This window comes from Oryctolagus cuniculus, chromosome 8, assembly GCF_964237555.1.
Source record: "Oryctolagus cuniculus chromosome 8, mOryCun1.1, whole genome shotgun sequence".
In the NCBI taxonomy this organism is placed as follows: domain Eukaryota; kingdom Metazoa; phylum Chordata; class Mammalia; order Lagomorpha; family Leporidae; genus Oryctolagus; species Oryctolagus cuniculus.
The window spans coordinates 14,965,814-14,993,562 of NC_091439.1; the positions used below are offsets into that span (position 1 = coordinate 14,965,814).

The following is a 27,749-nucleotide window of genomic DNA, read 5'->3' on the forward strand; positions in this document are numbered from 1 at the left end:
AGGAAAACAGAGTCAAGGCTTAAGGCCTATCCATGTTGGAGATTTTTGTTTTTATAGAAGACCCTCTCCACGTTAAGCCAAGGTAAGAGAAAACTACAATGGAATCCATCTGCTTTTTTTAGTGAATTACAAAATGATAAAAAATGCCTTTTTTGCTGAACAGAAAAGAAAAATGAGAAAGATAACCCATAAGTTGTGGCCACATACAGAATCTTTCATGATTTATGTCTTACGTATGTGTAGCCAGGTTTGGCCAGGGAATCTCAAATTAGTTTGAGTTGATCTCTAAAGGGAAATGCCCCAGGCTTTTAGTGGAAGGAACTGTAAAGTCTATTGAATAACAGGACCTTAAATCATATTTTTAAGGACAGTGACACTTGAGGGTCCATAATAGCCAAGCATATAAGGAAAGAATCCAAAAGATACAAGAACTAACTAGAAAATAGTATACCATCCTCATTCAGACTCAGATATTGGAGTTATCAGATTCAGATACTTAAATCATCACACTTAATATGCTAGAAAAAGTAAATCAGAAGTTAAAAATACTTCTGTAGAGAATAGGAAATTTGGAAACATGACATGAATTTTTTTTCACTCCCCAAATGGCCACAAAGGCTGGAGCTCCAAAGCCAGGAGCCAGGAGATTCTTCTGGGTCTCCCACGTGGGTGCAGGGGCCCAAGGACTTGGGCCATCTTCTGCTGCTGTCCCAGGCCATAGCAGAGAGCTGAGGAGCAGCTAGGACTCAAACCGGTGCCCATGTGGGATACTGGCGCTGCAGACGGTGGCTTTACTGACTATACCACAATACTGGCCCCAACATGAATTTTATTTTTAAAAATAATTTATTTATTTGAAACACAGACGTGTAGAGAGAGAGAGAGAGAGAGATAGAAAGCAAGTGAGTGAGCAAGAGAGAGCAAGCTTCCATCTGTTTCATAACTCCTCACATACCTGTAACAGGTAGGGTTGAACTGGGCCAAAGCCAGGAGCTGAGAACTCAATCTGGTCTTACACTTGGGTGGCAGAGACCCAGTGACTTGAGCCATCACAGCTGCCTCCCCTGGTTCTATATTAATAGGAAGCTTGAATCAGGAGCAGAGCCATTTCTTGAACCCAGTCACTCCAGTGTGAGATGCAGCCATCCCAAACAGCATCTGACAACTGCCATGCCAATTACCTACTTGATAAATTTTAAATAGAACCAGCAGAAATTCTATAAATAATAAAGTAATAGATATGTTATCTGTGAACAGTTTGGTAGGATTTGTTTGTGGCAGAATAGAGTCCCTACAGAGTAGTCGGGATTTCCCTTCATTGACATTTCCCAGTTAAACTGGAAAGTTCTCAAAGCCTGGGCTGTGTCTTGTCCATCTTGTGTTTTCAACACTTTACACATGCAGTGTTTAGCTGCACCAGATAAGTAGAAAATTAATACCTGCTGGAATTCTAGATAATGAATCCATGAGTAGAATGAAAAACTAGTGTGTTAAAGTAGTTTGGCCTGAAAAAAATCATGCTACATTATTATTCCTATTTCTATTAAGTATTGTTTGATTGAGCATAGCTATGGTAAGTAACATTTAAATTTTTAAAAAGCACAACCAAAAAAAAGTAAAGAAAGAAAGTATCAGCACTGATTTAAAGGCTAGTGATTCTTATGGAATGTAAGTATCTGAAAACATAAACCCCTTTAGGGAAAATTCTATATTGTATATGAGTTCTGCCAAGTAACCACCACACTGATTTTGATTTTTTTTAAAGAGCCTATATGTTTTCTTCAATACATTTGGCAAAAGACATTAACTTTGTGGACCAATGAACATATTTGTGTCCCTAAATATATTTTTGAAGATATCCTAAATCTGAGGAGACCTATTCATTGTTGTATCCTAACTCACAGGGAAACCAAAGTCAGTCATTCTTGGAATTTAATATCCTGGAACAATATTCCAGTGTTCTAAAATGTACTTTAAGCCAATGAGAATCTCTGTTGTCTTTGGATGGTTGAGCTTTGAAGGAGCTCCAAATTTTCCTGTGCAGCACATGAGATGAGTTTATAGTTGAGATAGATGAAGGCAATATCTGGTGAGATCATAGAGTATCCCTTCTCTGCTGAAGGGGGAAAATGCTTTTCGTCATTCCTGACTGCTTTGCAAGAGGTAAAATATTTCATTGCTTTTAAGTTAAAATTAATTTATAGCAACTATTCAGAGAATCTATTCAATTACACACCAATGGGTATGAAAATGGATTTCCTATTTTATGACTCCTCATTTTTATCCGTTTGTGCTAAGATATGTCCACTGGGAAATACAGTGGATGTATATAAGCAATGTTTCATTCAAGCATTTCATACATATGAATCTTTTAAACATGAGATAGTGAAACTAGGCTGGCAAAATATAATAAAATTCTATTGCTTAAAAGAAAAAAAATAAAATCCGAAGTGGGTTTGGCTAGAAGGTTTACTGGGACTTAGCAGTACTTCAAAGTGCCATTTAGTAAATGTCACACTAATTGTACCCTCAGTCCTATAAAGCAAATATCCATCAAAACAGTTTTTGAATTTTTTCCCTTCTCTACTCACAATCTGGAATCCTGCTTTTTGAGTATTTATTTAATTTAGTCTACAGACAGATACAGAAGTAATGTTGATTAATTTATTTACAGTGACTATGAACTAATTGTTGCAGTATAAATAGCCATGATCTTATTCTTTAATTTATTTCTTAAAAGGCAATTTCCTGAAAGGATTTACAGTCCTTTTTTATAATAAGGTAGTTTCCCTGGCATAAGTTTTAAAACGTTGAATTAATGATTCATGAAATCTGCAAGTTATAACTATGTTATATAACCCTTTGCAAGTCTACCTGGGTTAAGGATTAGAAGGTTTGAATGTATTGCAGTGTGTAAATCTAGTGTCCTGTTGATGGACTTGTGGATTACTTCTAGTTTTTAACTATCACAAATAAACTCCTAGTAACATTTTTGTGCAAGCATTTGTGTCAGCATGTTTTTTTTTTTTAATATTTGATTAAATGTGGATGTGGAATTGCTGGATTATATATATGCTTAATTAAGAGATAAAAGGTTTTCCAAAATGGAGATATTGACATGCCCATCAGCAATATATGAGCATTTGAGTTGCGTCTCATCTTCCCCAGAATTTTCTGTTGTCCGTCTCCTTCATTTTAGTCATTTCTGAGGCAGTATCTTACTGAGATTTCAATTTACATTTCCCTGCCTGATGATCAGGGATTATTGATACTGGAGACTTTCTCACATGCATATTTTCCATTTATTTATCTTTTTAAACTGTGTTATTTGGCCATCTTTACAAGTCAGTGGTTTGTCTTTTTGTTATTGAGTTGTGGGAGTCTGTATATTCTACGTCTTTTGTTAAGTGTTGTGATTGCTTACACACCATCTGTAACTTGTCTCCTTCTTTCTTCTCTTTTCTTATGGGTGAAAGCTTTTATTTTTTGATGAAATCCAATTTTTGATGTTTTTATTTTATGACTTGTGCTTTTTGAGTCTTCTCTAAAAATCTTTGCCTGTGCCAGATTTTGAGGATTTCCTTTGTTTTTTCCTGATACCTTTTTTTTAAGCTTCTATATTTTGACCTATGATCCATCTCAAACTGATTTTTGTGTATGATTTAATATAACATCTTTTGTGGAAGAGGTTTTTCTTTCTCTATTGAATTGCTTTGATACCTTTGTCTTTGATATTTTATGTGCTGGTCTTTTTCAGAACAGCCTCCTCTGTTCCATTGATCTTTTGTTTATCTTTTTGTTAATACCATATTATCATAGTACTGTAGTTTTATTATATATTTTTGAGGCCATGTCTGGTATGCACTCTTGGTTTTCTTTCTTTCTTAGATTGTTTTAAGTATTCTTTTTGCATTTGCACTTTCAGGTACATTTCTAATTTACAATGTCATGTTCCAGAAAAAAATCCTGCTGTGATTTTAATTTGGATTGCCTTGACTGTATATGTCAATTGAACAACATAGAATAGCATTCTTAAAATTAAGTCTAATTTGTGAACATAAAGTATTTTTTCATTTATTTAGGTCTTTATTGTCTTAGCAGTGTTTTAGATTTTGATCATAAAGTTCTTTCATGGTATTTGTTAAATTTACCTCTAAAACTTAGAATTTTAAAAATGATTATAGTTGATACCGATTTTAATCCCTTTTTCTGATCATTCATGCTACTATATAGAATATAAGTGAGTTGTAATGGACTTTGTACATTGTAATGTTACTAAATCCACTTATTTTTCTATTAGTTTTTTGATTCATTAGGATTTTCTGCATATATAGTCATATCATCTGTGAATAAAGCAATTTTACCTTTTTTCTTTCCAGATTTTAAGTCTTTTATCTGTTTCTTGTTTTAGTCAATCAGTTAGGAAGCCTAGCACAAATGCTGAATAGAAGTAGTGGTTATAGGCATCTTGTTTTAAATCTTTAAGTAACAAATTCAACATTTTATTACCATTTATAATATTAGTTATTGACATTTTATAGCTTCTCTTTGTAGGATAAGGATGTTTTCTTATATTCCCAGTTTTATGTAAAAGCTTTTTAAAAATCACAAATGGGTATTGACTCTATGAAACATTGTAATGCATCTATTTAAATGATTACTTGATTTTTTTCTGGGTACATGTCACTGTGGTGAATTACCCAGGTTAATTTTCATATGTAGAACCAACCTTGCATTCTTGGCCTACACCCAATTGATCATGATACTATGCTTTTAATATGTTGATGTATTTTTTTGCTAGTATGTTTTTAAGAGTATGTTTATCATGACATAGATCTGTGATTTTCTTTTCTTGTGGTAACCTTGTCTGGCTTTGCTATTAGGTTTATAATTGCTTCATAAATTTTGAATACAAAAATATTAAATATTTTTATTGTTAATTTTTAAAAAAAATAACCACTTAGTATATAAGTGTATATATATACACACACTTATATATATATATATATATACTTATATATATATATTCCTAAATATATAGGAATACAAAGTATTTAGACACCAGCTATGACATAAAAACCTGTAATAGTGTGGTTGAGGTAGACCAGAAAGACAGGTGAGCAAGGCAGTGATATGTGTTCCATCCCATTGGTAAGGTCTAGTAGTTCCCTGACTCCATGACCTTCCACATTGCTGTGTCATGATCATTGAGGTGATTGCAAGACAGATGGCTTTTAATACTGAAAAGAAAAAATAAATTTTGAGAATTACTCAGCTTTTTATTAATTAGAGTGCATTCGGAGTTATCTTTGCGATCATGCACTTATGCTCCTTTGATTCCAATATACTTTTATGAGCAGAGAGGAAAAAGATGATGGTATTTTAGCTTGATCTTAAAAGTGGCTCTGCTTTGGTTAGGAGTTTTATGGGAGTCCCAAGGCACAGGGAAATGTGTGGATATGGGCCTCATTGTTTCAGATTAAGGCAAGTGGAGCAGTTACTGGAGGAAAGGCACATTTGTAGATGTGTTAGTTGGTAAAACTAGTAAGGTAGATTGAGAAATAAACTTAATTTTGTCCTCGACTATTCTTAAAATTCCTACTAAAATAATACATGCTACTATGTTTCTCAAAAGAACCACATTTTGTTGAATTTGATCTGTTGGTGTGTAGGAGGGAGAAGATAGAGCATCTGTGACTTATTTTATTAGTACAGTCAATTTTCATTTATTAGTAATAATGGAAACAGAATCCACATGGCTATCTGAGTTTCATAGATAACATCTAACACATTAATATCCATAATTTTAATCATATGTTCAGGCCTTAATTTTGTCCTTATAATAAGTGTAACTACCCATGTATGCTTCATCTTTGCTTTCTTTTAGATAAAGAGACTGAAAAGGAAAGGTAGAAATTAGCTAATCCTTAAACTCAATAATTACAAATGCTGATAACAGTGATGCAATTTTTTCCATTTGCTCTTTTCCTTAATCTTGTTTGTTATATTTATATGTGATATTTACTATAGCTTTGTAGACTTGGAACTTGTAAGCTTCTTAGTCCTTCCTTGCATTTTTTTATTTAATTCTCCACAATCCTATGCCTGCAATTTAGTTTAGCACCCACCAGTACTGTGCAGTCCATACTTGGTAAGGTGGTGAGCTCATTCTTTCCTTGATATGACTGAGAGTGGAGAAGAATAGGGGGTAAACGATTGCAGTGAGTATACAGACATAGGCAGGGCTGGAATTCTGTTCTGTAATTATCCTTTTGTTTTTGTCACCAAAGTCTTTGTTCCTTTCTTGAATGTATTACTTTAATGAGCTTTTAGCAAAGATAATGATAATTAATGGACTTTAGTCTTCTGATAAACCAATCATCAAAGACAGATGGAAGGAAATTAAAAATCTTGCTTATGGGATTAGATTCTTATTGTTGTTTTCTAAAAAGACCAGTTCATTTTAGAATTCACACAATAATTCTAGCTCATGTATAACCTTTGAATAAGGTGCCAAGGATTTGTGACTATACATTTTGTTGATAGTTTTGGTTTTGTAAAGCTTAACCATCCTTACACATTATAAAACAAACACATCTTCATTGCAGAACTGGAAAATCAGGGGCCAGTTTTGTGGCTTAGCAAGTAAAGGTGCTGCCTGCTGTGCCGCCATCCAATATGGGTGCCGGTGTATGTGCTAGCTGCTTCACTTCCAATCCAGCTCCCTCTCTAATGGCCAGGGAAAAGCAGTGGACCATGGCCCAAGTTCTTGGGCCCCTTCTACCCACATGGGAGAACTAGATGAAGCTTATGGCCTCTGGCTTCAGCCTGGCCCAGGTGGCCCAGCTGGCCATCTGGGTAGTGAACCAGCCAATGGAAGATCTCTCTGTCTCTCTCCTCTCTGTACCTCTGCTTAAAAAAAGAACTGGAAAGTCAAATGTTCCCATTTCTCTTATTGAAAGAGAATATATGGAAGGCACTATGTAAAATCATTCCTTTCACTTTCACAGTCATTTCAGTTCCAGATTTCCCAGTGCTGGGGTTGATGGAACGAGGACATAAGCCTCAGCCATTCTCCCTCATTGCCCAAAGGAGATAAACTTTGGAATGTATTCCTTGCCCTTGAATCTCAATTGGGTCTCACACCCTATAGTCTTCATACCCCATACCTCCCAGTCACCTGAAAGACTAGTTGCTCTGAAGACCTGAAAGACCAGTTCCAGAAATTCCCCTCTGCCTGCTGCCCACCACCCCCACCCCCATTCCCAGGCCTCCGAAAATATTAAAAGGCCTGGCCCTTGGGGGTCGGGGCCTTCTGCCTCCTGGTCCATGAATGTTCACATAGGCAGATGGTCACCCACCTCTACAGATTTATTTTCTCTGAATAATTTCGGTCTGGCTGTAAATTCGTACACTGCCTCCTCTCTATTCTGTGCCTCTTTTCCTAACATTTTAGTGCCCCGTGTGAGGAGGCACCAATCTGCAACTCTTTTCCTAACAGGGATAATCAGCCAGCTTCAGTGGAAACTGTACAAAATTACCATCTTAGCTAAAATGACCTGCATCTGTTAGTTCACTTAGCATTTACGCCTTTAAGGTATAAGATTTGATTGAATCAAATTGTTTTTATGTGGGATAGAGACCAAACTGAGCAGAATTTTTATAAGACATATCCCATGTGTCTAATCTTTGATATCCAATTCATGTATTTTTGCTTTAGTCTCACCTGCTCATTATACTGCTGCCTAATATAATTCTTTAAAGTATAGATAGCAAATCTAGTTTTGCAAGTAAACCATAGGTTCAGTCCTGTGGTAACTGGTATGGGGAAAATAACGATAACTCTCCTCAGAAGGTGGCTATGTATGGCAGGTATTTAAGGCCTCATGGACTCTTGCAGTCCATTCAGAACAAAAGGGGAGATTAGAAGACAGAAAAATGTGTGATCAAACCAGAAGGTATCACTTTTAACATTTTGACACAATTTTATTTATGGATTTTTGATGTATATAATCAGGGAATTTAGATATATGATTTTAATTTTTATATTAGTTAAAGTGAGGAATCATTCATATGAACTTTTGTTGTTCAAAAATAATCCATTGCATCATGTACTGAAATTTGGCTTAGCCAATCTCCCATTATAGGACAATCATTTCTGATTTTACTTTTGTGTTCGAGTCACAAAGAACACCACTGGATTTGAGGATTTGCCTGCAGAACTCACAGCCCTCAAGATATAATTGTTATGGTTCAGATTTATTACAGAGGAAGAATACAAAATGAAGTTTGGAAAGGCTCAAGGGAGGAAGTCCAGAGAGAGCAGGAGGAAGGTTCTAATAATCCTCACCTACTACAGTCACCCAGAATGCACCTAATTCCTCTAGCAGTGATCAGGACAACATGGGTAAAGTACTGCCTTCCTGGGAAGCTCTTAGAAACAGCATCCAAACTGCGGTTAGGGTCTGGTCACAGAGGCACCTTCTGCCTGACATGTACCAACATTCCAGCTTCATGGAGGAAAGCAGGTGTTCAACATAAACCATATTGCTTGCATAAGAAGTTTAGATGTCTTGAGACCTTATTTGGCAAACACTTTATATCAGCATAGGGGACCTTTTACCTGCCAAGTTCCAAGATGCCTGACAAAGGTCAACCTTGCCTGCAGGTCTGTATAAGAATCACAGTCTCAGGCTAGGTACTGTTAGAGTCGACCGCCCGAAAAACGTCACCAAGAGACACGTCTCTTATGCAAACAGCACGGGGAAGTTTTATTGATTATCCAGCATGCTGGGGCTGTCTGATCATCATGAGCAGAGCAGCCCCAAATAACCAAAGGTTAGGGTTTATAAAGGCAAAAACCGCAAAATTGGGAGGGGGGAGAGAATACACAGTTGCTAAGCGGTTGCTAATATCTTACAATCAGCAATTATGATTTTAAGACATAGACAAATCACATCTTCATTATTAGCCCAGGTAACCCAGGTGCAACCTTTCTACTTTTAAGCTTGAGCAATCATGCTAGGGGGTTTTTGTGCGTTGCCAAGGGTGATGTAGTGCACTGCTATTGTCCGGCTATTTGAGATCATAGTTTCAGACCAGAGTCTCACGGTGGGGGGGGGGGGGGGTGCTTTCCCAGAATGCAGTCTCAAGTGCTCCAAAATGGAGTCCCTACTGTCAAGGTGCTACTTTACTCTGTCTTATTTTCACAGCTGCACCAGGAAGGTTTAAACCTGTAAGCTTAAGCTTAACTTTTTACACCTGCACATATACAATTTTAACTCTTCAGTACGTGAACTCTTTTCTACACATTTTTTTAAGATTTATTTTATTTATTTGAAAGACAAAATTAGAGAAAGTGGTAGGCACAGAGAGAAATCTTTCATCTGCTGGCTCACTCCCCAGATGGCCGCCAATGGCCAGAACTGAATTGATCTGAAGCCAGGAGCAAGAACTTCTTCTGGGTCTCCCACATGGATGCAGGGGCCCAAGGAGTTGGGCCATCCTCCGCTGCTTTCCCAGGCACATTAGCAGGGAGCTGTATTTTTGGAAGTGGAGCAGCCAGGACTCAAACTAGTGCCCATATGGGATGCCGGAGCTGCAGGTCGAGGCTTTAACCCACTGTCCCACAGCGCCAGCCCCATGCATAATTGTTAAATAATGTTATAATAAATACCATTGTTAATCTTTAGTCACATTTCAGATTATTTCATTAGGGAAAATTCCTGGCAACTTGTATCACAATAAAAATGTGAGCATTTAAGAGATTTTTTTTTTTTTTTTTTTATGAATGGCAAAACACTTTCCTGAAAGTCTATAGAAACTTTCATCTTCATCAGGCGTGGATGAGTTTGGATATGAAAACCTTGAGTAAAATAGATAAGGTCCATCTAGTCCAAGCATCAATATATAATAAACCTGAAATAATTAAATTTTGAAAATCCAGTATTGTATGAGACAAACAAAAGCCTGGTTGGGTGATGGAAGGGGGCCACTCACTAAAAACACTTGCATTAAATCACCACCCAATGTCTGCTTGACCCAGGATGTCAGCCTTTCTTTTTCTTTATTTTCTTTATTTTTTTTTGACAGGCAGAGTTAGACAGTGAGAGAGAGAGAGACAGAGAGAAAGGTCTTCCTTTTCTGTTGGTTCACCCCCCAATGGCCACTCCGGCGGCGCACTGCGGCTGGCGCACCAAGCAGATCTGAAGCCAGGAGCCAGGTACTTATCCTGGTCTCCCTATGCGGTGCAGGGCCCAAGCACTTGGGCCATTCCTCCACTGCAGTCCCGGGCCACAGCAGAGAACTGGACTGGAAGAGGAGCAACGGAGACAGAATCTGGCACCCTGACTGGGACTAGAACCCGGGGTGCCGGCGCCGCAGGCGGAGAATTCGCCTATTGAGCGGCGGTGCCGGCCCAGCCTTTCTTGCCTAGAAACTTATGACTTCACTGTCATCTGTAAAACTTGCATCATTTAGTTCATGGTAGCATTCATTTGTTGAAAAAATACAGCATGTATTCTGTTTCAGCCATTGTGGTTGTGCAGGGGATAAAATGGTGCACTGGACACAGTCTCTGTTCTGGAGTTTGCCATCTGCAGCCAACATGAGCTGCATTTGTCAGAGTGCTACCTAGCAAAGATGACAAGTGAGCAGTCACTCAGTATAATCTGCCATGGACCTGGAATCAAGTTTCCTGCTTTCCTTATTCAGGAGGCTTTACTCTATAAGCCCAAGTTGCCCAAAGCTGGCATGACAAAGGAGGCTGTCTCTCTCCTTCCCTGGGAGGGACTATGAGTTCCATCTCTTTAAAGATGTTGTGGCCCTCCCTTCTTTCCCCAGTAAAGGTTTTTATTGAGGGAACATTTAAAGTGAATATTTATTTTTGTGTGTATATTTATTAAAGGAAATTTAAGCAAATTGTATTTTTCCTTTATGAGTATAAAATGTCATATTTAGAAAAAAAGAAGAAATTTTTTTTCTCAGTCTAATGCCTGCCTAGATGGCAAACATTCCTAAAATTTTGTACTTCTTTCTCTAGACTTTTCTTTCATAATTTTTGACTATTTATCTAAAGTTATGGATATATATAACACCTATTTCCTCTAAAATAACAAATAATTATGATTAATTAGTATAAATTAGGAAATTCAGAACACAGCACAAAAATGACAATCATTTAATATTTTACTAAACCAGGATAATCACTGTCAAATTTTCGTATATAATCTATTTTCTTTTTCTTTTTTTTTTTATAAAGATTTATTTTATTTATTTGAAAGACAGAGTTTCAGAGAGAGGTAGAGACAGAGAGAGAGGTCTTCCATCCTCTGGTTCACTCCCCAGATGGCTGCAATGGCCGGAGCTGCACCATTCTGAAGCCAGGAGCCAGGAGCTTCTTCTGGGTCTCCCACGTGGGTGCAGGGGCCCAAGGACTTGGGCCATCTTCTGCTATTCTCCCAGGCCATAGCAGAGAGCTGGATTGGAAGAGGAGCAGCCTGGACTAGAACCAGTGCCCATATGGGATGCCGGCGCTTCAGGCCAGTGCTTTAACCCACTGCGCTACAGCGCCGGCCCTTACATAATATATTTTCAAAATAAAGTGTTTTCCTTAGTTACACCACAGAAACAATTAGAGGAACTTTGTGATGGGCTCATCTTGTGGGTCAGATATTTCAATTTGAGTTGTTCAAGAAAAGGTAAGTCATTATTAAGTTCCATGAAAATTAAAATAGCTACTATATTGTTCTTTTTTATTTTTCCTTTGTTTATTGGGTCTCTGGGTACGTGTTCCAAACCATATAAAATGATCAGCCATTGTGAGTAATTTAGAGAACAAACTGTTACTAGTTTTTTGATAGTCATGGAACAAGATCCCATTGGAAAGCTCATTTCATCTGGACTGTGAGTGAGTTCAAGTTTATACCCTTAGAAGCAAATGGGTTGATTCCTGGGAAAACAGAATATGCAGAAAAGAAACTGTGAAGTAAAGCCTGGTAGGACCAACTTCAAATGCAAACCATAGAGCTAGTGTGACTATACAATTTCTTAGAGGAATTGAGGACAGTGGTTATGGGAAGAAATGGCAGCCCTATAGCATGATTTCTAAGCTCATTTGATTCATGTTTTAGTCCTCAGGTAAATGTTCATTTGAATAAAACACATAATTTTCTGAGCAGATTTTTAGAGTGTTATATTTAAGAAAGATTTCTTTCCTTGCTTTTGCACATTGAACTCTTTGGTTATAAAATTTCTCTTTTACAACTTTTCTTTCTCCTGGCAATTCTGTTGTTGATCTATTACTTATTGGTTCTTTTGCTGTTTCATAGAAGAAATGAGCGAACACATGAGTTTTAAACTTTAAATAAAACTTTTTGAATGTGTAAAAATTTTCATTTTTACTGTTTGTTTCCTTTGTTTCTGTGATTTTATAGAATTTACTTCCATACAAGTCTCTTTTGATTATTTTTCTATTTTGTCCAAATGTCAATGAACTCCAATATCCAGCAGGTTCAGATTTTTTTTTTTCATCTCAGAAAATTTTAACTTAGTGTGTTTCATTCATTTCTAATTGTGCTGGATTTATTTTCAGTGATATGTATGATTCTTTTACTAGATAGTTATTTTTTGTTCTTTTTGTAATCTTTCATTTCATAATTTTTGTCTTTGTGTGTTTTTCTTCTACATTCTAAGAGTGCTTGCCAAACAGTCACTGGATATTATCCACTGTCACTTATAACCCCTACTAATGTGGAAATGCGTTTTAATTTTGCCAGTGCATTTTTTTGTTTCTTTGTATATCTTACATTTAAAAATAAGTATTTCCCTTACAGTTACTATTTTTAAACTCTGAGCTTATTTTCTCCTTAATATTTATTCTTCCTTTTTAAAGCTTGTAATATTATAGTGACAATACCAAACCCTTTTCTAGGATTTTACTGTTGGTCTAGCAGAATATTTCTCAACTCTAACTCTTTTACTGCTTTTCAGAATTTCGGACTGTATGAGTTTTCTGTGGTTGTTCTAATAAATTACCACAAACTTCACAGCTTAAAGCAACCCAGATATTTTCTCATGTATGTCTAAACGCCAAAAGTCTGAGGTCAGTTTCACTGTACTCAGTGAAGGTGTTTGTGGAACAAATTCAGTTTTGAGACTTAGGGAAGAAAGAATCCATTGGTTTTTCCCAGCTTCTGGAAGCCTTGTATATCCCTGCTATCACTTCAATCTTCTGCCTCCATTATCACCTCTCCTCCTTTTCTGCTTTCAAATCTCCCCTTCTAAGTACACTTGCAGTTACATATAGGGCCCAGCATGATGCCCAAATGATCTTTGTATGTCAGATTCTTTAACTCAATCAAATCTGCAAAGTCTCTTGCCAAATAAGGCAACATTTACAGGATCCAGAGGTTAGTAAACATTCCAGGGACCACTGTTCACCCTATCACAAGGACTTTTTCCTTGTGTTATAATGGGGTAGATTTCAAATTCAGTTAGATCCAAGTTCCCAAAATCTATGCTTCCCATTTGTAAAATGGGGGCAGTAGCAGTATCTACCTTATAGGATGATTGTGCAGATTTGATCAGATAATATGTGCAAAATGTTTACCAGTCTGAGCCTTCAATATATGCTAACCAACAGTACCATGAATAATGTCCACCCTAAACAAGGAGAACTAGATCTATGTAAAATGAATGATTACAGAAAGAAGGAACATGTGGAATACTCCAAGCTGTGCTCCATATTTACATAAAAAATGTTATTTAAATGTTTGTACTTACATGCTTGATTAGCAGATGTCAATGCCCATGTCTCTACCTAATTCCCAGTAACCTACACACATCCATCTGGACAAGTTTAGTTCTGCTCAGGTGGGACCTTTCCTAACCCACATCATTCTTCCTTATTTTAACTATTTAACTTGAAAAATTCTTCCTTATTTAGCTATTTAACTTCAAAAATTACAGTCCCCAAGATGCACTGTTATCAAGATCTGCCAGTGCCAACCTCTACCTTTTCCTGACAATAGGACTATACGAAACCTGCCAGTAGAGCCAGAAGAACTTCCTTTCCGAGTTTTTGTCTTGTGGTTTCCACGTAGATTGTGATAAGTGAGTGTAGTAGAGGGAGACAGAATCCACATTCTAAAAAAAAAAAACAAAAAATAAACAAAAAATACTCGTCTTGTTCTTTTTCTATATTTTATTTATTTGAAAGTCAGAGTTACACAGAGAGAGGGAGAGAGAGAGAGAGAGAGATCCACTCCCCAGCTGGCTGCAATGGCCACGAACTGTGCCGATCTGAAGCCAGGAGCCAGGAACTTCTTCTGGGTCTCCCACATAGGTGCAGGGGCCCAAGGACTTGGGCCATCTTCTACTGCTTTCCCAGGCAGTAGCAGAAAACTGGATTGGAAGTGGAGCAGCCGGGACTAGAACTAGTGTCCATATGGGATGCTGGCACTACAGGAAGTGACTTTTCTTGCTACACTACAGCGCCGGCCCCAATTTTCTATATTTTTTACCTGGACAATATTAAGTCTCTTTCTATCATTGTCGTTGGGGAGTAGGATTAAATTATTAGGTAAGAATCACTGATTACTTCCTCACTCTCATTGTTATACTTAAATTTTGTCTTTATCTATAATTTGATGAATGATTAGACTTAAATTTTTGTGAACTTAGGATTTTCATTTTTTCTTTATCATTATAGTATTTTAATGAGATTCTAGAGGATTGTTTCACAGCTAAAGGTTAACAAGCCATAATGAACCATAAATTCATTATTCTTTTTGAACATTTTAAAATCTTTGCATAGTATTATTTTTGTTTTATGAAAATATCTGGCAATTAATGAGCACTAATATTTATAATAAAACTCTGTCTTTGGAAAACTTAGACCTAGAAGATGTCATTGCTTTTTTTGACTTTTAAAATTTATATAGAGGCAACAAATTTCATATAGTTTATATAATAAACAAATTTCATATAGTTTATGTAATTTTAAATGCATAATGACACTTTCCACCCTTTTCTCACTCCCTCATTACCAAACTCCCTCCTCCCTCTTATTTTTCTTTTAAGTTTTAAATGGCATACTTTCAATTTACTTTATAATCACACTGTTCACTCTCCACTAAATAAATAATTCAACAAGTAATAAGTGGAAAAACCGCTGTTCCTCAATAGTATAGACAAAGGTTACAAAAAATAACTCTCAAAATGTCAATTTAGCTTATGGACAATTACATTTTTCATACTGTGCATATTAGTTATCATCAATCAAGGAAAATGTATGATATTTGTCCTTTTGGGAATGGCTTATTTCACTAAGCATAATGGTCTCTGAACATTTTTTAAAAAGATTTATTTTATTTATTTCAATGCAGAGATACAGAGAGAGGTAGAGACAGAGAGAAGTCTTCCATCCACTGATTCACTCCCCAAATGGCCACAATGGCCAAAGCTGAGTAGATCTGAAGGCAGGAGCCAGGAGCTTCTCCAGGTCTCACGTGGGTAGAGGGGCCCAAGAACTTGGGCCAGTCTATACTGCTTTCCTAGGCACATTAGCAGGGAGCTGGATCGGAGGTAGAGCAGCCAGGACTCAAAGCCATGCCCATATGGGTTGCCAGTTCTGCAGGCCGGGTCTTTAACCCACTGTGCCACAGCGCTGACCCTTGTCTCCAAACAGTTTTATGCAGTGATTGAATGTATCTGTCAAACTTGTTTAAATACCCGACAATTCAGAAAGATATTGTGCAACAGTGATGCTACTCTTCTGTATTATGTTCATTTCTAATCAGTATGAAGTTTCCATGCATTTTTCTAACTCAATTTGCGCATCCATATTCTTAGTTCTTGTTCTCAGTCTATAAACCACTGACCCCATCAGGCAGCCAAAGGAGCATTGAAGGTGTGTCTTATTTGTTGTCTTGCAGTATGAACTTAGATTGTTAAGCAGAGCTGCACAACATTTTTTCATATTTCTTAGATGCTTTATAAAATAGAAATCGGAGCTATGGATATTAACTTATTCACAAATTGTCTGTTGCAGCTGTCTGGACTCAGATTACAGTGCCTCAAAAGCACGGTGCCTTGGCATGCTGAGTATTTTGAGTTGAAGGATATCGAGAGGGTTTCAGAAACCAGAAATTCTCTTTGACCTTTCATGTTTCTTGTTTTCCCTAGAAACATAATGGAAATAGAAAGCAGGCCATAAAACCTAGCAGAATCACCGATCCTCTGACCTCCACTCTTCTCCTCTGAAGACCCTTAAGTCACAGATGAACTGCCCCACACCCAGAAGCCAAGAACCATCTGAAGAAACAGGCCCCTCAGTTAATTATTATTAGGTCATACCACCTTTTTATCCACTCATACTTTGATATGACTGTCCATTCTTCATCAGACCTAGCCATCAAAATACAGAGTTCTTTGTGTCTTTGGGTCTTCACTTCTGGGTCAAATGAAAGTTTGATAAATACATTTGTTATGCTTTTCTCTTATTAATTTTAGGTGTGTCAGCCACGAAGGAGGTAATGAGAAAACTTTTGATTCCCTACATTTTTTTTTAATTTTTTAAAGTTATTTATTTATTTTCGTTCTATTTTAAGCAAGGGAAACAGGGAGAGATAGAGGCAGACACATATCTTCCATCTGCTGGTTCACACCATGCATTGCCTGCATCAGCCAGAGCTGGGCCAGATGGAAGTCAGGAAGCGGGACTTTCTCTGGGTCTTTCACGTGGGTGGCAGTGACCCAAATTATTGAACCATTGTGTGCTGCCTCCCAGGGTATTGATAAATGGGAAGCTGAATTAGAAGCAGAGGGCCTGGGAAATCAAATCTGGCAGTTTAATGTGGGATGTAAGTGACTTAAGTTTTGAGCCAAACACCTGCCTAAATTTTTATTTTTATTGAATCCTTTTAGAGTCTGCTCATTTTAAACAAAGAAGGTGTGTTAAGTCATTTTAGAATATATGCCTTGTAAATTTTTGTACTATACATTTAACACATGAACAGAGTTAAATGGATATTTCAGTCATTTTTCTAAAATTTAAACTAATATTTACAGATGGAATTTAGCCACTCAAGCAAGCTTGTGGGATTTGATTATTCAAATGATTAAGATGCTATTTGTCAACCCTAGTTTACCATCCCTCTTAATTATATAGATAATCAAACTAAAAACTGCTAATTCTGTCTCCTAACCATTAATTGTTTGTAATTACCTACAGATTAAAACTGCATGTGCAATTAACTTGAAGAATTAATTGATACAAGGGAATTGATAAAAGGGAAACAGAATGAGCTTGGCATAAAAGAAACTCTTGGGACAGGGGACCGCTGAACCCAGTGGTGTCTTTAGTTTTTTCATAAACTAATAAAGATACATCCCATTTTCCCTGGGACTTCTTCAGCTCTGTTGGAAGCAGTTGTGTTTTTTTTAGAGCTTTCAGTTTCGTAGTTTTCTGAAACAGTGCATTTGAAATACAAACTGCTATTGTCATTGAGTCTATTGTTGATGTCCAAGTGCATTGAACGAATGTGTTCATTTGAAGTGTGTGTCACTGCAAAAATTTGAGAAGTGGTGAATGTTTTTAAATTCTAGCTGACAATTTTTTTTTGCTTCCTTCCTCTTTACTTTCTTTCCCTGGCAATCTTACCTTAGATACACAATCTTTCTGTGAGTCATTTGTATAATTTAATTTTCTAAAATTACTATGCTTATTGGGCTTTAGAAATATTGCCTACCTGTGTAAATGATTGGCTCATTGTTCAGAACATAAATTTGAATTAAGATGGGAAATAAAATTAAAAAACCATCTCCAGTGAAAGGTATTTCTAAATTGTTACTATTGTAAAAGTTCTGATTATGCTAGAAAGTGAAGGAAGATGGGGGTCTGGTGAAAAATATTTGGTCCTGAAGAACAGTAGAAATTTAAAAGCTAATTTTCTACCCTGAAGGTGTTTTTGTTGGTTGCATTATATAGAGCCTTTCAATCTACACTTCAGGTCTTTGGTCTTCAAACTATTCCAAATCACTTCCCAGATACAGGAGCATGCACACCTATGCCTGCACATAGACGTCTGCATGTGCACGTGCACACACCGGTGCACACCCACACATGCACACGTGCATGCTTGAAGTGCACCATTGTATTCAGTTTTGTGGAGGATACAAAGCAATTGAAGGACTTTTAAGTCTAAATATGCAAATAAGGTATGAAGAAGACAGAAAAGGACGTAAACTTGTTGTGCAATACTATTTTTTTTCTTTTCTTTTCTTTTCTTTTTTCTTTCTTTCTTTTTTCTTTTTTTTTTTTTTTTTTTGACAGGCAGAGTGGATAGTGGGAGAGAGAGACAGAGAGAAAGGTCTTCCTTTTGCCATTGGTTCAGCCTCCAATGGCCGCCACGGCTGGCGTGCTGCGGCCAGTGCACCGTGTTAATCCGAAGCCAGGAGCCAGGTGCTTCTCCTGGTCTCCCATGGGGTGCAGGGCCCAAGGACTTGGGCCATCCTCCACTGCCTTCCCGGGCCACAGCAGAGAGCTGGCTTGGAAGAGGGGCAACCGGGACAGAATCCGGCGCCCCGACTGGGACTAGAACCCGGTGTGCTGGCGCTGCAAGGCAGAGGATTAGCCTATTGAGCCGCGGCACCAGCTGCAATACTATTTCTTAAAAAGAAAGTCAAAAATAAGTATTCAGCAATGCAAAGTCAGGAAGACATTAGTATGAGTAGCTATTTAACAGAAGTTTTGATATTCAAAGATAGTTACTATTTAACTTATAACTCCTTGTTAAGTTGATGTGATCATTTTGGCTGGATTCCAAGTTAATGATATTGTTTTTGCCCAAGATTTATTTAATCACAGAATATTTTATTCTGTCCTGCTAGCTGAACTGGGATTACTGATGAGAATTCTTTTGTTCCCCACCTATCCATATACAGCCTTCATGCATGTGCACACAGGCACAAACACAGACAAGTGGCATTCTGAATCTTCATTTCTCTGTGGCATTATCTGGGAAGAATACTGACTCCAGCAAGGATTTGTAAAGATTTAGTCTGACATATGACTCTAGTCTTTTTTAGACCATCAGCTTCTAACTTCGTACTGACTTTGTGGAATAAACTGGAATTTGTTGCATGTCACATTCTGTGCCTGGCTTCTGAGGAGGAGTTATTAGCATACATCAGTGTGGGGAGGCTTTACTGCTTTTTAACATAGGAAAGTTACCTCTTCATTTTAAGTGTGATGCCTGTATACTGGATAAAACAATGTTGTTTTCCTTGAGTCAACAATAAGATATTTGAAAATGATCAGAAAAACAAGATGCTTCACTTTTGGTTTCATATTGGATTGAACTCTTCAGTGGTCAGGGTGATTCCCTCTTGATTCTCAGATTTAACCTCATGAGACTTATTCATCAGTATTTGTATGGTTAATGAGCCAGGAACATACAGCAGGTCCAAGTAAGATACTGTTCCTACCCTGGAAGAGTTTATAAATATAACAAGGAGATTGGAAAGACTAGCAAAATGACCTAAAATATGTGAGAACCCTTCCTGTGTTAAGGGAAGGTGGGTAGGTCAGGAAGAGCCCCAGTGAGTCAGAACATGATTTTAGCTAGTCAAGACAGCTTCACAAGAAATGTGAAGGCTAACGTATCTCTAATAATTCCTGTGTTATCTGTTTATAAGTTGCTGGGCTTATAAAGGTCCCCAGTTGAAATCATATGGGCTTTCCCTTGCTATTTTCTTGGACACTGATAGTAAGACCCCTGTTACTGGCATTTGCTTCCATTTGATTTCATTTATTCACACTGAATCATGAATGAAATATATGATTTATTATATTGTTTCTTCTGGAGATTTTGCCTTTTTGATAGATAGCAGTGACTATTTTGTTTGAAATAAAAGAAATTACATGTGAAGTTAATATGGGTTAGGCTGTGTGTATACTTATTCAGAAGTCTGTGAGATAGCATTGGCCTTTTTATTATTTTATGTTACTCCCTTGCCTCCCTCTAGGACACTCAACTTATGTTTCTATAAATAAACAGAAACAATTAAATGAGAGAATTTATTACTTTTGCATTTTCTTTAAATATATATGACATTAACTGGTCCATTGGTGATGCTTCAGGAAAAGCATCATGAATAGCTTCAGGAAAAAATATATGTGTGTGAATAACTATTAAAAAGGAAATTGGAAATGTGAAAATAGTTTGATTCATTTGGTTGGCAGGATTGAACTTTTTCTCTTTTAAAAATAATTAATTTTTCTGAGAAATAAATGGACAAATAAATCTTGAATCTCCCCATTATTTAAAAAGGAAAAGGTTATTGCAAAAATCCCATGTGACAACTGCCATGAGACAGAAGAAATATGTGCATGTATGCTGGCTAACCTTTAGCTCTTTCAACCTGTTCCCCTTAAACACTTTTGGTAATTTAATTTACTTGGCAATTTCAAAACTTGTGCCTTCATAATAATTCCAAATTTTCTTTTAAAGTACTGATATAACAGAGGAGGTTTCTTTTTATTTTTCTAAGTGCTATTTGCAAATGGGATTTTACTTTAAGTATGCTATAAAAAAGCTCAGTGTTCTTAAAGAGAAGAGGTTGAAGAGAATGAGCCTCTTAGTTTTCTGATGGCCATGCTGTATGCAATAAAAATATGGAAGCTCTACTGTACAAAGTGGTCAGTGTCTCTATGCACTGTTACCACTTCTTCATCTCTCTTGGATTAGGTGACAGATGTGATTTTAATACAGAATAGTGAACCCATAAACATGATGTGCTTTCCTCTTTGTAACATTAAGAATATGATCTGTGTGTGCATTTCCCTGGGTAAATATTGTTTTAACCTATATCAATACTTTCAACAGACAAAGCATTCTATGATTGGAGAGGAATTGTGTCGATAAGGTCTGTCTATTTGGCTCCGGACTCCAGTCGGGTTAACTTCCCTGGACCATTAGAAACGTTTCAAGGTTATCATATGGTAAGTATTTGTAAAGCTGGACATGGAGTTGAATTACCATTTTTCCAGAAAATTATTGGGTTGAATTTGATGAAAACGTGAGATTTTGCTGTGGATCTATTATATTCCTAAGACAATTCTCTAGTGAAATATTTGCTTTTTTCTGTTCATTGCTTTAGTTCTGTTACTGAATTGTATACATCTTGCTGGATAATCTTAGCTCCAAAATGTAAAAGTGACCAACACATGGTTTGCCTCAAATGTGATAGTAGAACAACTTTTTAGGTTAATGCTTGGTAGACTATCAACAAAATATAATATGGCTGAAGGAAAATGAAGAAGTTTCTTTGAAGCATAATTGAAGAATTAAAAAGTTCAAGGACAATTTCATGACCACATATTGATAGTGTTTTGATTGAGGACCCTGTAAACTAGGGCATGGGAATCTGTGACCTGGAAGTGTAACAGGGACTTGTCCCCACATGGTCTTTCCTCTGCGTGCATGCTTCCTTGGTGTCTCCATTACTTCTTCTTAGGACATCAGTCTTTTCAGATTAGGGCCTCACTCTTAACTTCCTCATTTAATGTTCATTGTTTTCTTAAATGCCATAAATGATGAATTCGTGTTAGGGATTAATTAGAACTTCCACATAGTAATTTGTGGGAGACAGTGTTCAGGTCATAACATCATTAGACAACTAAAATATGTTTAAAACTCTCCCCATCTGTTGAAAAGTTTTAATCTATCATTTAAAATCATACTAAGGTTTTAAAATTTTTCCTGTAAACCAAAACTTTCAATTTATGTCATATTTAGATTTAGTTGCTAAATTCATTGTGAGTCAAATTTACAAAAAGTAAATTACTGTAACTCTGTTTTACATAGGGAAATTATGTGTGTGTTATTATGGAAATTTTTTGAATGTAGACAAGGAAATTATGTGAACGTTGTGTTTCCTGAAATGTTAGCAGTCTTTGTAACTCACCGTTTCATAAAATATTTATTAATCATAGTGTATGTCTATACTGTTGTCTCCAGCTATTGAGATACGTATTTCTAATGCATACATATACTTAATAAAGATGTCCATTGAAGGCTGTTTTCATTATCTTCCAGGAAAGGTGAGAGAATTCATCTTCTAAGCCTCAAAGCACCTTGTAGGCTTCCTAGCTCTGCCCTATTTTACCCTGACAATGTAGACACTGCTGGTAGTTGTGTGAAAAAGTACACTGAAATATGTTTCCCTGAGGAATGAATCTGGCCAAGGATATACTTGAATATGGAGAGCTCCAAATGGGGGACTGAGAGTGTTTATTCATTGCTGAGTGAAAAGTAAGGAGCACAACAGGGAATGGATTGTGGCTTTGAAATAATAGATGCTTTGGATGGTGCACCTGTTGAAAGAGTGTGGAGTGAATTGGAGTGAAGACAAGGTGAACAGTAATAGACCTCGTGATCAGTCTAGTTAGAAGTAAATAAAGCTTGCATCCTACCTGTAAACAAACTATATGAGTGTGTATGTGTGTGTATGTATGTGTGTGTTTGTATGTAAGAATAAAGAAGAGGGAGAGAGACTCAACCTAAATTGGATTCATTACTCATGGCATTTTGAATTTTCACCACTGGAGGTCTAAATAGCTTCTTTTAGTAGGGAGTTCCTATTTATTTTTCCTTTAAAACACTGACACAGTTATAAAGGATCAAGCACAAAATCCCAACTAGTATTTTAAAGAAAAAAAATTAAAATTTTGAAATTTATGTAACTTTTTTGTAAATTTACTATTTTAAAAACATCATTTCTTTTCTTTCTTTCTTTCTTTTTTTTTTTTTTTTTGACAGGCAGAGTGGACAGTGAGAGAGAGACAGAGAGAAAGGTCTTCCTTTGCCATTGGTTCACCCTCCAATGGCCGCCGCAGGCGGCGCACCATGCTGATCCGATGGCAGGAGCCAGGTGCTTATCCTGGTCTCCCATGGGGTGCAGGGCCCAGGGACTTGGGCCATCCTCCACTGCACTCCCAGGCCACAGCAGAGAGCTGGCCTGGAAGAGGGGCAACCGGGACAGAATCCGGTGCCCCGACCGGGACTAGAACCCGGTGTGCCGGTGCCGCAAGGCGGAGGATTAGCCTAGTGAGCTGCGGCACCGGCAAAAACATCATTTATTTTCATTTTATTTGAAAGAAAGAGGTAGAGTGATTTTGTATATTATGGTTCACTGCTCAAATGCCCACAACAACCAGAACTGAGCCAGGAACTCCATTTGTGTGTCCCACTTTGGTGTCGGGGCCCAGGAAGTTGGGCTATCATTTGATACTGTCAGGTACATTAGCAGCAAGCTGGATCGGAATCAGATCAGCTGGGACTCGAACTGTTGGTAGCACCACAACATCAGAGCCCACTAGAACCATTTTGAAGTGTACACAGTTCAGCAACAGTAAGTACATTCATATTCTGAATAGTGATTATATTCACCTCTAGAACTTTTTTGTCTTTTATAACAGAAACACCATACCTATTAAACACTAATTTTGTATTTACCCTTTCCCAATTTCCTGGCAACCAGTATTCTATTTCCTGTGTCTCTGAATTTGACACCCCCAGGTCCCTCTTATAAGTAGAATTGTAGAGTATTCGTTCTTTTGTGAGTGGCTCATCTCATTTAGTATAGTGTCTTAAATGCTCATCCATGTTGTATTATCTGTTAGAATCTGCTTTCTTAATTAAGGTTGAAAATATTCAGTTGCATACATCTTCTACATTTTGTTTATCCATCATACATCAGTGGTCATATGGGTTGTTTCACCTTTTGGATATTTGAATAAAGCTGCCATAAGCGTGGGTGTGCAGATATTGTTTGAATCCCTGCTTTTACTTCTTTTGGGTATATACCCAGAAGTGGAGTTACTGTTTAATATTATATTTCTGTTCGTTTGTTTTAGGAATCAGTGCACTGTTTTCCACAGTAGCTATATCGTTTTACTTCCCCCCGCAATGCAGAAGGTTCCCAAATTCTCCACACCCTCCCAGACACTTGTATTTTCTGATGTCTACATCCTGATAGGTGTAAAATAAGTTCTCTTGATCTGAATATGTTTAATCGGTTCAGAAGAAAAAGTAACTGGAAAACTGAGAATAGAGGAGGCCTGTTTTGTTGGATGAGGAGTGGAGACAAGGGTGTAGGAAACCTGTATTTTAAATTACATTGGAGGAGAGAGAAATGTAACACATTCTGCTTCAAAGTACACTTCATAACTGGGTTACTCTTACCAAACCTTAATTTGATCAAAAAAATAAACTCATTATGAATATACTTTCTTTAGGTTAGAAAAAATCCTTTTAAACTGGATATGTTTTAAATACATTTTTACCCTGTTTTTTTGTTATTATTAAATTGTAATTTAATAATTCTCTATATGTCTTGATACTGAAAAGATAATTTCTGTTACCACATGTTTATTGTATTAGAAATTCCAGTTATTTTAAGCCGTGGTGCAGGGGTCCTAAAACTTCTTTATATGTAATTAAAAAAAAAAAAAAACCAGAAATACTGCATCTTGAAGACACTGTTACTAAAGTTACTTTTTGTGGCTGTGAAGTACTGAAATCTTTATAGCCTTCATTGTTTTGAAAGTTAATATTTGTCTAAGGTGAAACCTGTGGACAAAATCCCTCAAATAACATAAAGATCTAGTATTACATTGCAGTCAGAGGGGAACAACCACTATTTCCAACTTTGTTGCTGTAATTTCTCATCATAACTCTGCTCTAAAAGTTTTGCTAACTTTATGATAACTTGTGAAGCAATCTGCGAACAAAACCTGGAGGGATGTAGCTGTGATTAAAAATATATATATCTGGGAACGTAGAAGAGAATGAAACAACTTGTATTTATTACTTGTCAGTAAGGCAAGACTGCTCTCTGTAAGTGGTTAGTTTCCTGTGTTGCTGTGGCCCTATGGGTCACAGAGGCTTTCCTGAAAGGAAATCTGCCATCCAGTGATACTGCAAAGTGAGGATATCAAGGGAATACCCTAGCCTGTGTCATGCTTATGTATTCTTGTTGTGAGAGGGGCAGCAAAGTGCAGGGGAAAGTATTCCAATAGCAGAAAGAATACTCGTGGCTGCCCAAACTGTGGCAAAGTTCAGCCTACTAAAGAAAAATGGAAGTAAACGAGAGAGGAGATATTCAGGGACCCATCATCACCAAGTGCCACATAGACCTCCTTCTTCATCAGTGTTTGTCTTGGGAAAGGAAGAAGCCATCCAGTCACTTTATCTTCTTAACCCTTGGTGAAAACAGTGTGCCTAACCTTAAGGCTTAAAAGTAAAGGATTACAAGAAATTAGAATTTGATCTCATAAATTATTGCACTGTATTTGTTCTCTGCTTCAAAGAACACATGTGAACTGTTGAAATTTATGACTTCCTAGCCCCCACTCTGAACTACCCAACATAAATACAGCCATGAGTGAGAAGAAAATAGCTACTGGTCACACATTTTTTAAGCATACATGTTGCTTCATCTCATAAAAATGAAAAACATTTGTTTTATAGAATCTTTTTTTAGAAATTAAAAAGAATTTCAAAATATAAATTAAGATCTTTATATCAGTTCATTTTGAACATAGAATGATTTGATTGGATTTTAATACATGGGATTTCTTATTGTTTTTCTTTGGGAAATGTTGTTCAGCTGGTTTGGAATAAATGAATTTTGTAAAAATCCATAATTTCTTCCTTTAACTTGGAAATTTCAGTACCTTTTTATGATTTGTACAAATGTACTGTCAGAAGTCTCAACATTTATTTGAAGGATTCTATCATCTGATTAGATTTTTCTGGCACTTCCTTGCTTTTGCTGTAACTCTGTAACTATTATCTTCTTTTGTTTCCAGGATTTTTTTAATTTCCCCTTTGATTTCTTCTATGACCCACTTTTCATTCAGGAGCATGTTGTTCATTCTCTGTATATTTACGTATGTCCTAAAGTTTCTTAAGTTTCCAGTTTCCAGCTTCATACAATGTAGTCAGAAAAAATGCATGTTACTATTTCAATTTTTTAAAATTTTTTGAGAAAAGTTTTATGGTCTAGCATATGGTCTAACCTAGAGAAAGTTTTATGTACTGATGAATATATATTTATTAATTTTAAAGCTATTTTTCTTTTACAGTGAACAAATGTCATGTATTTCAGTTATGCATAGTGATACTTCCTACCCTACCCTCCCTCCTGTTCATGCTCCCACTCTCCCTTCTTCTTCTTATCTTATTCTTTCTTTTAATTTTTCTTTCTTTTAATTTATAATAATCTTTCAGTTTATTCTGTGCTCATAAGATTAACCCTACACTAAGTAAATGATTCAACAATCACTAAGAAGAGAAAAGCTCTGTTCCCCAATAGTAGAGACATGGGCTGTAAACAATCATTGAAACTCAAAATATCAATTTGAGTCACATATTTTACATTTATTTGTACTCTATTAGTTACCACAGATGAGGGAAAATATACGTATTTTTGTCTTTTTGAGACTGGCTTATTTCACTAATACCATGCTTTTTTGTCGCACCCATTTTTTTCTCCAAAGACTGGATTTCATATTCTTTACATGACTGAGTAGTATTCCATACACACACACACACACACACACACACCCCATATGTGTTATACACACTGCAATTTCGTTATGCACTCATCAGTCGATAGACATCTGGGTTGATTCCATATCTTAGCTATTGTGTATGGACCTACAATAAATATGGAGGTGCAGATAACTCATTCATATGACAATTTTATTTCTTCTGGGTAAATTCTCAGGAGTGTGATGGATGGGTCATATTGTAAATCTATTTGCTTTCTGAGGTATCTCCATAGAGTTCTTCCACAATGGCTGTACTAGTTTACTTTCCCACCAACACTGGATCAGGGTACCTTTTACTTCACATCCTGGCCAGCATTTATTGTTTGTTGATTTCTGAGAGCCATGTTAACTGGGCTGAGATGAAACCTCATTGTGTTTTTGATTTGCATTTCCCTGGTGGTTAGTAATCCTGAGCATTTCTTTTTCAAGAAATCTTTGCCTATGCCAATAGCTTGCAGAATTCCCCCAGTGTTCTTTAGTAATTTGCTGGTATTAGGTCATAGATTTAGATGCTTTTTCCATTTTAGTATAAGTTAGGGTTTTGCTTCTTCCTTCTTCTTGAAGAGATCCAGTTTTCCCAACAGCATTTGTTGAAGAGACTGTCTGTTGATTTTAGCTCCTTTGTCAAAGATTATTTGGTTGTAGATGTATGAATGGATTTCTGGAGTTTCTATTCTGTTTCACTAGTCTACATGTCTAGTTTTGTGCCAGTACCAGGCTGTTTTGATTGTAACCACCCTGTAGTATATTTTGAAATCTGGTATTCTGATGCCTCTGGCTTTCTTTTTTCTCGTTTAACGTTGCTTTAGCCATTCAGCGTCTTTTGTGTTTCTATATGACTTTTAACTTCATTTTTTGTAGGTCTAAGTAGAATGTCATTGGTATTTTGCTTGGGATTGCATTGATTCTGTAAGTTGTTTTGGGTAATGATATTGATTCATCAATCTATAAACAAGGAAGATTTTTCCATTTTTTATGTCTTCTCTTTCTTTAATGTTTTGTAATTTTCATTGTGGAAATCTTTCCCCTTCTTGGTTAAATTTATTTCAGTGTCTTAAATTTTTTCTGTAGGTATCGTGAATGGAATTGATGTTTGAAGTTCTTTCTCAGCCAAGCAATTGTCTGTTTA

At 36.6% G+C, this 27,749-nt stretch overlaps 1 protein-coding gene across 23 annotated transcripts in view; it reads left to right on the top strand.

Annotated features, from left to right (window-relative positions):
• Window positions 1–27,749, top strand: part of IQCM (IQ motif containing M) — a 577,684-nt gene that overhangs the window by 239,829 nt on the left and 310,106 nt on the right. For all 23 annotated transcript variants that reach the window (XM_070047451.1, XM_051819390.2, XM_051819388.2 and 20 more), the window contains one exon: window positions 20,889–21,004. In XM_070047451.1, the coding sequence (XP_069903552.1) occupies window positions 20,889–21,004 (116 nt within the window). The remainder of the gene's footprint in view (window positions 1–20,888; window positions 21,005–27,749) is intronic.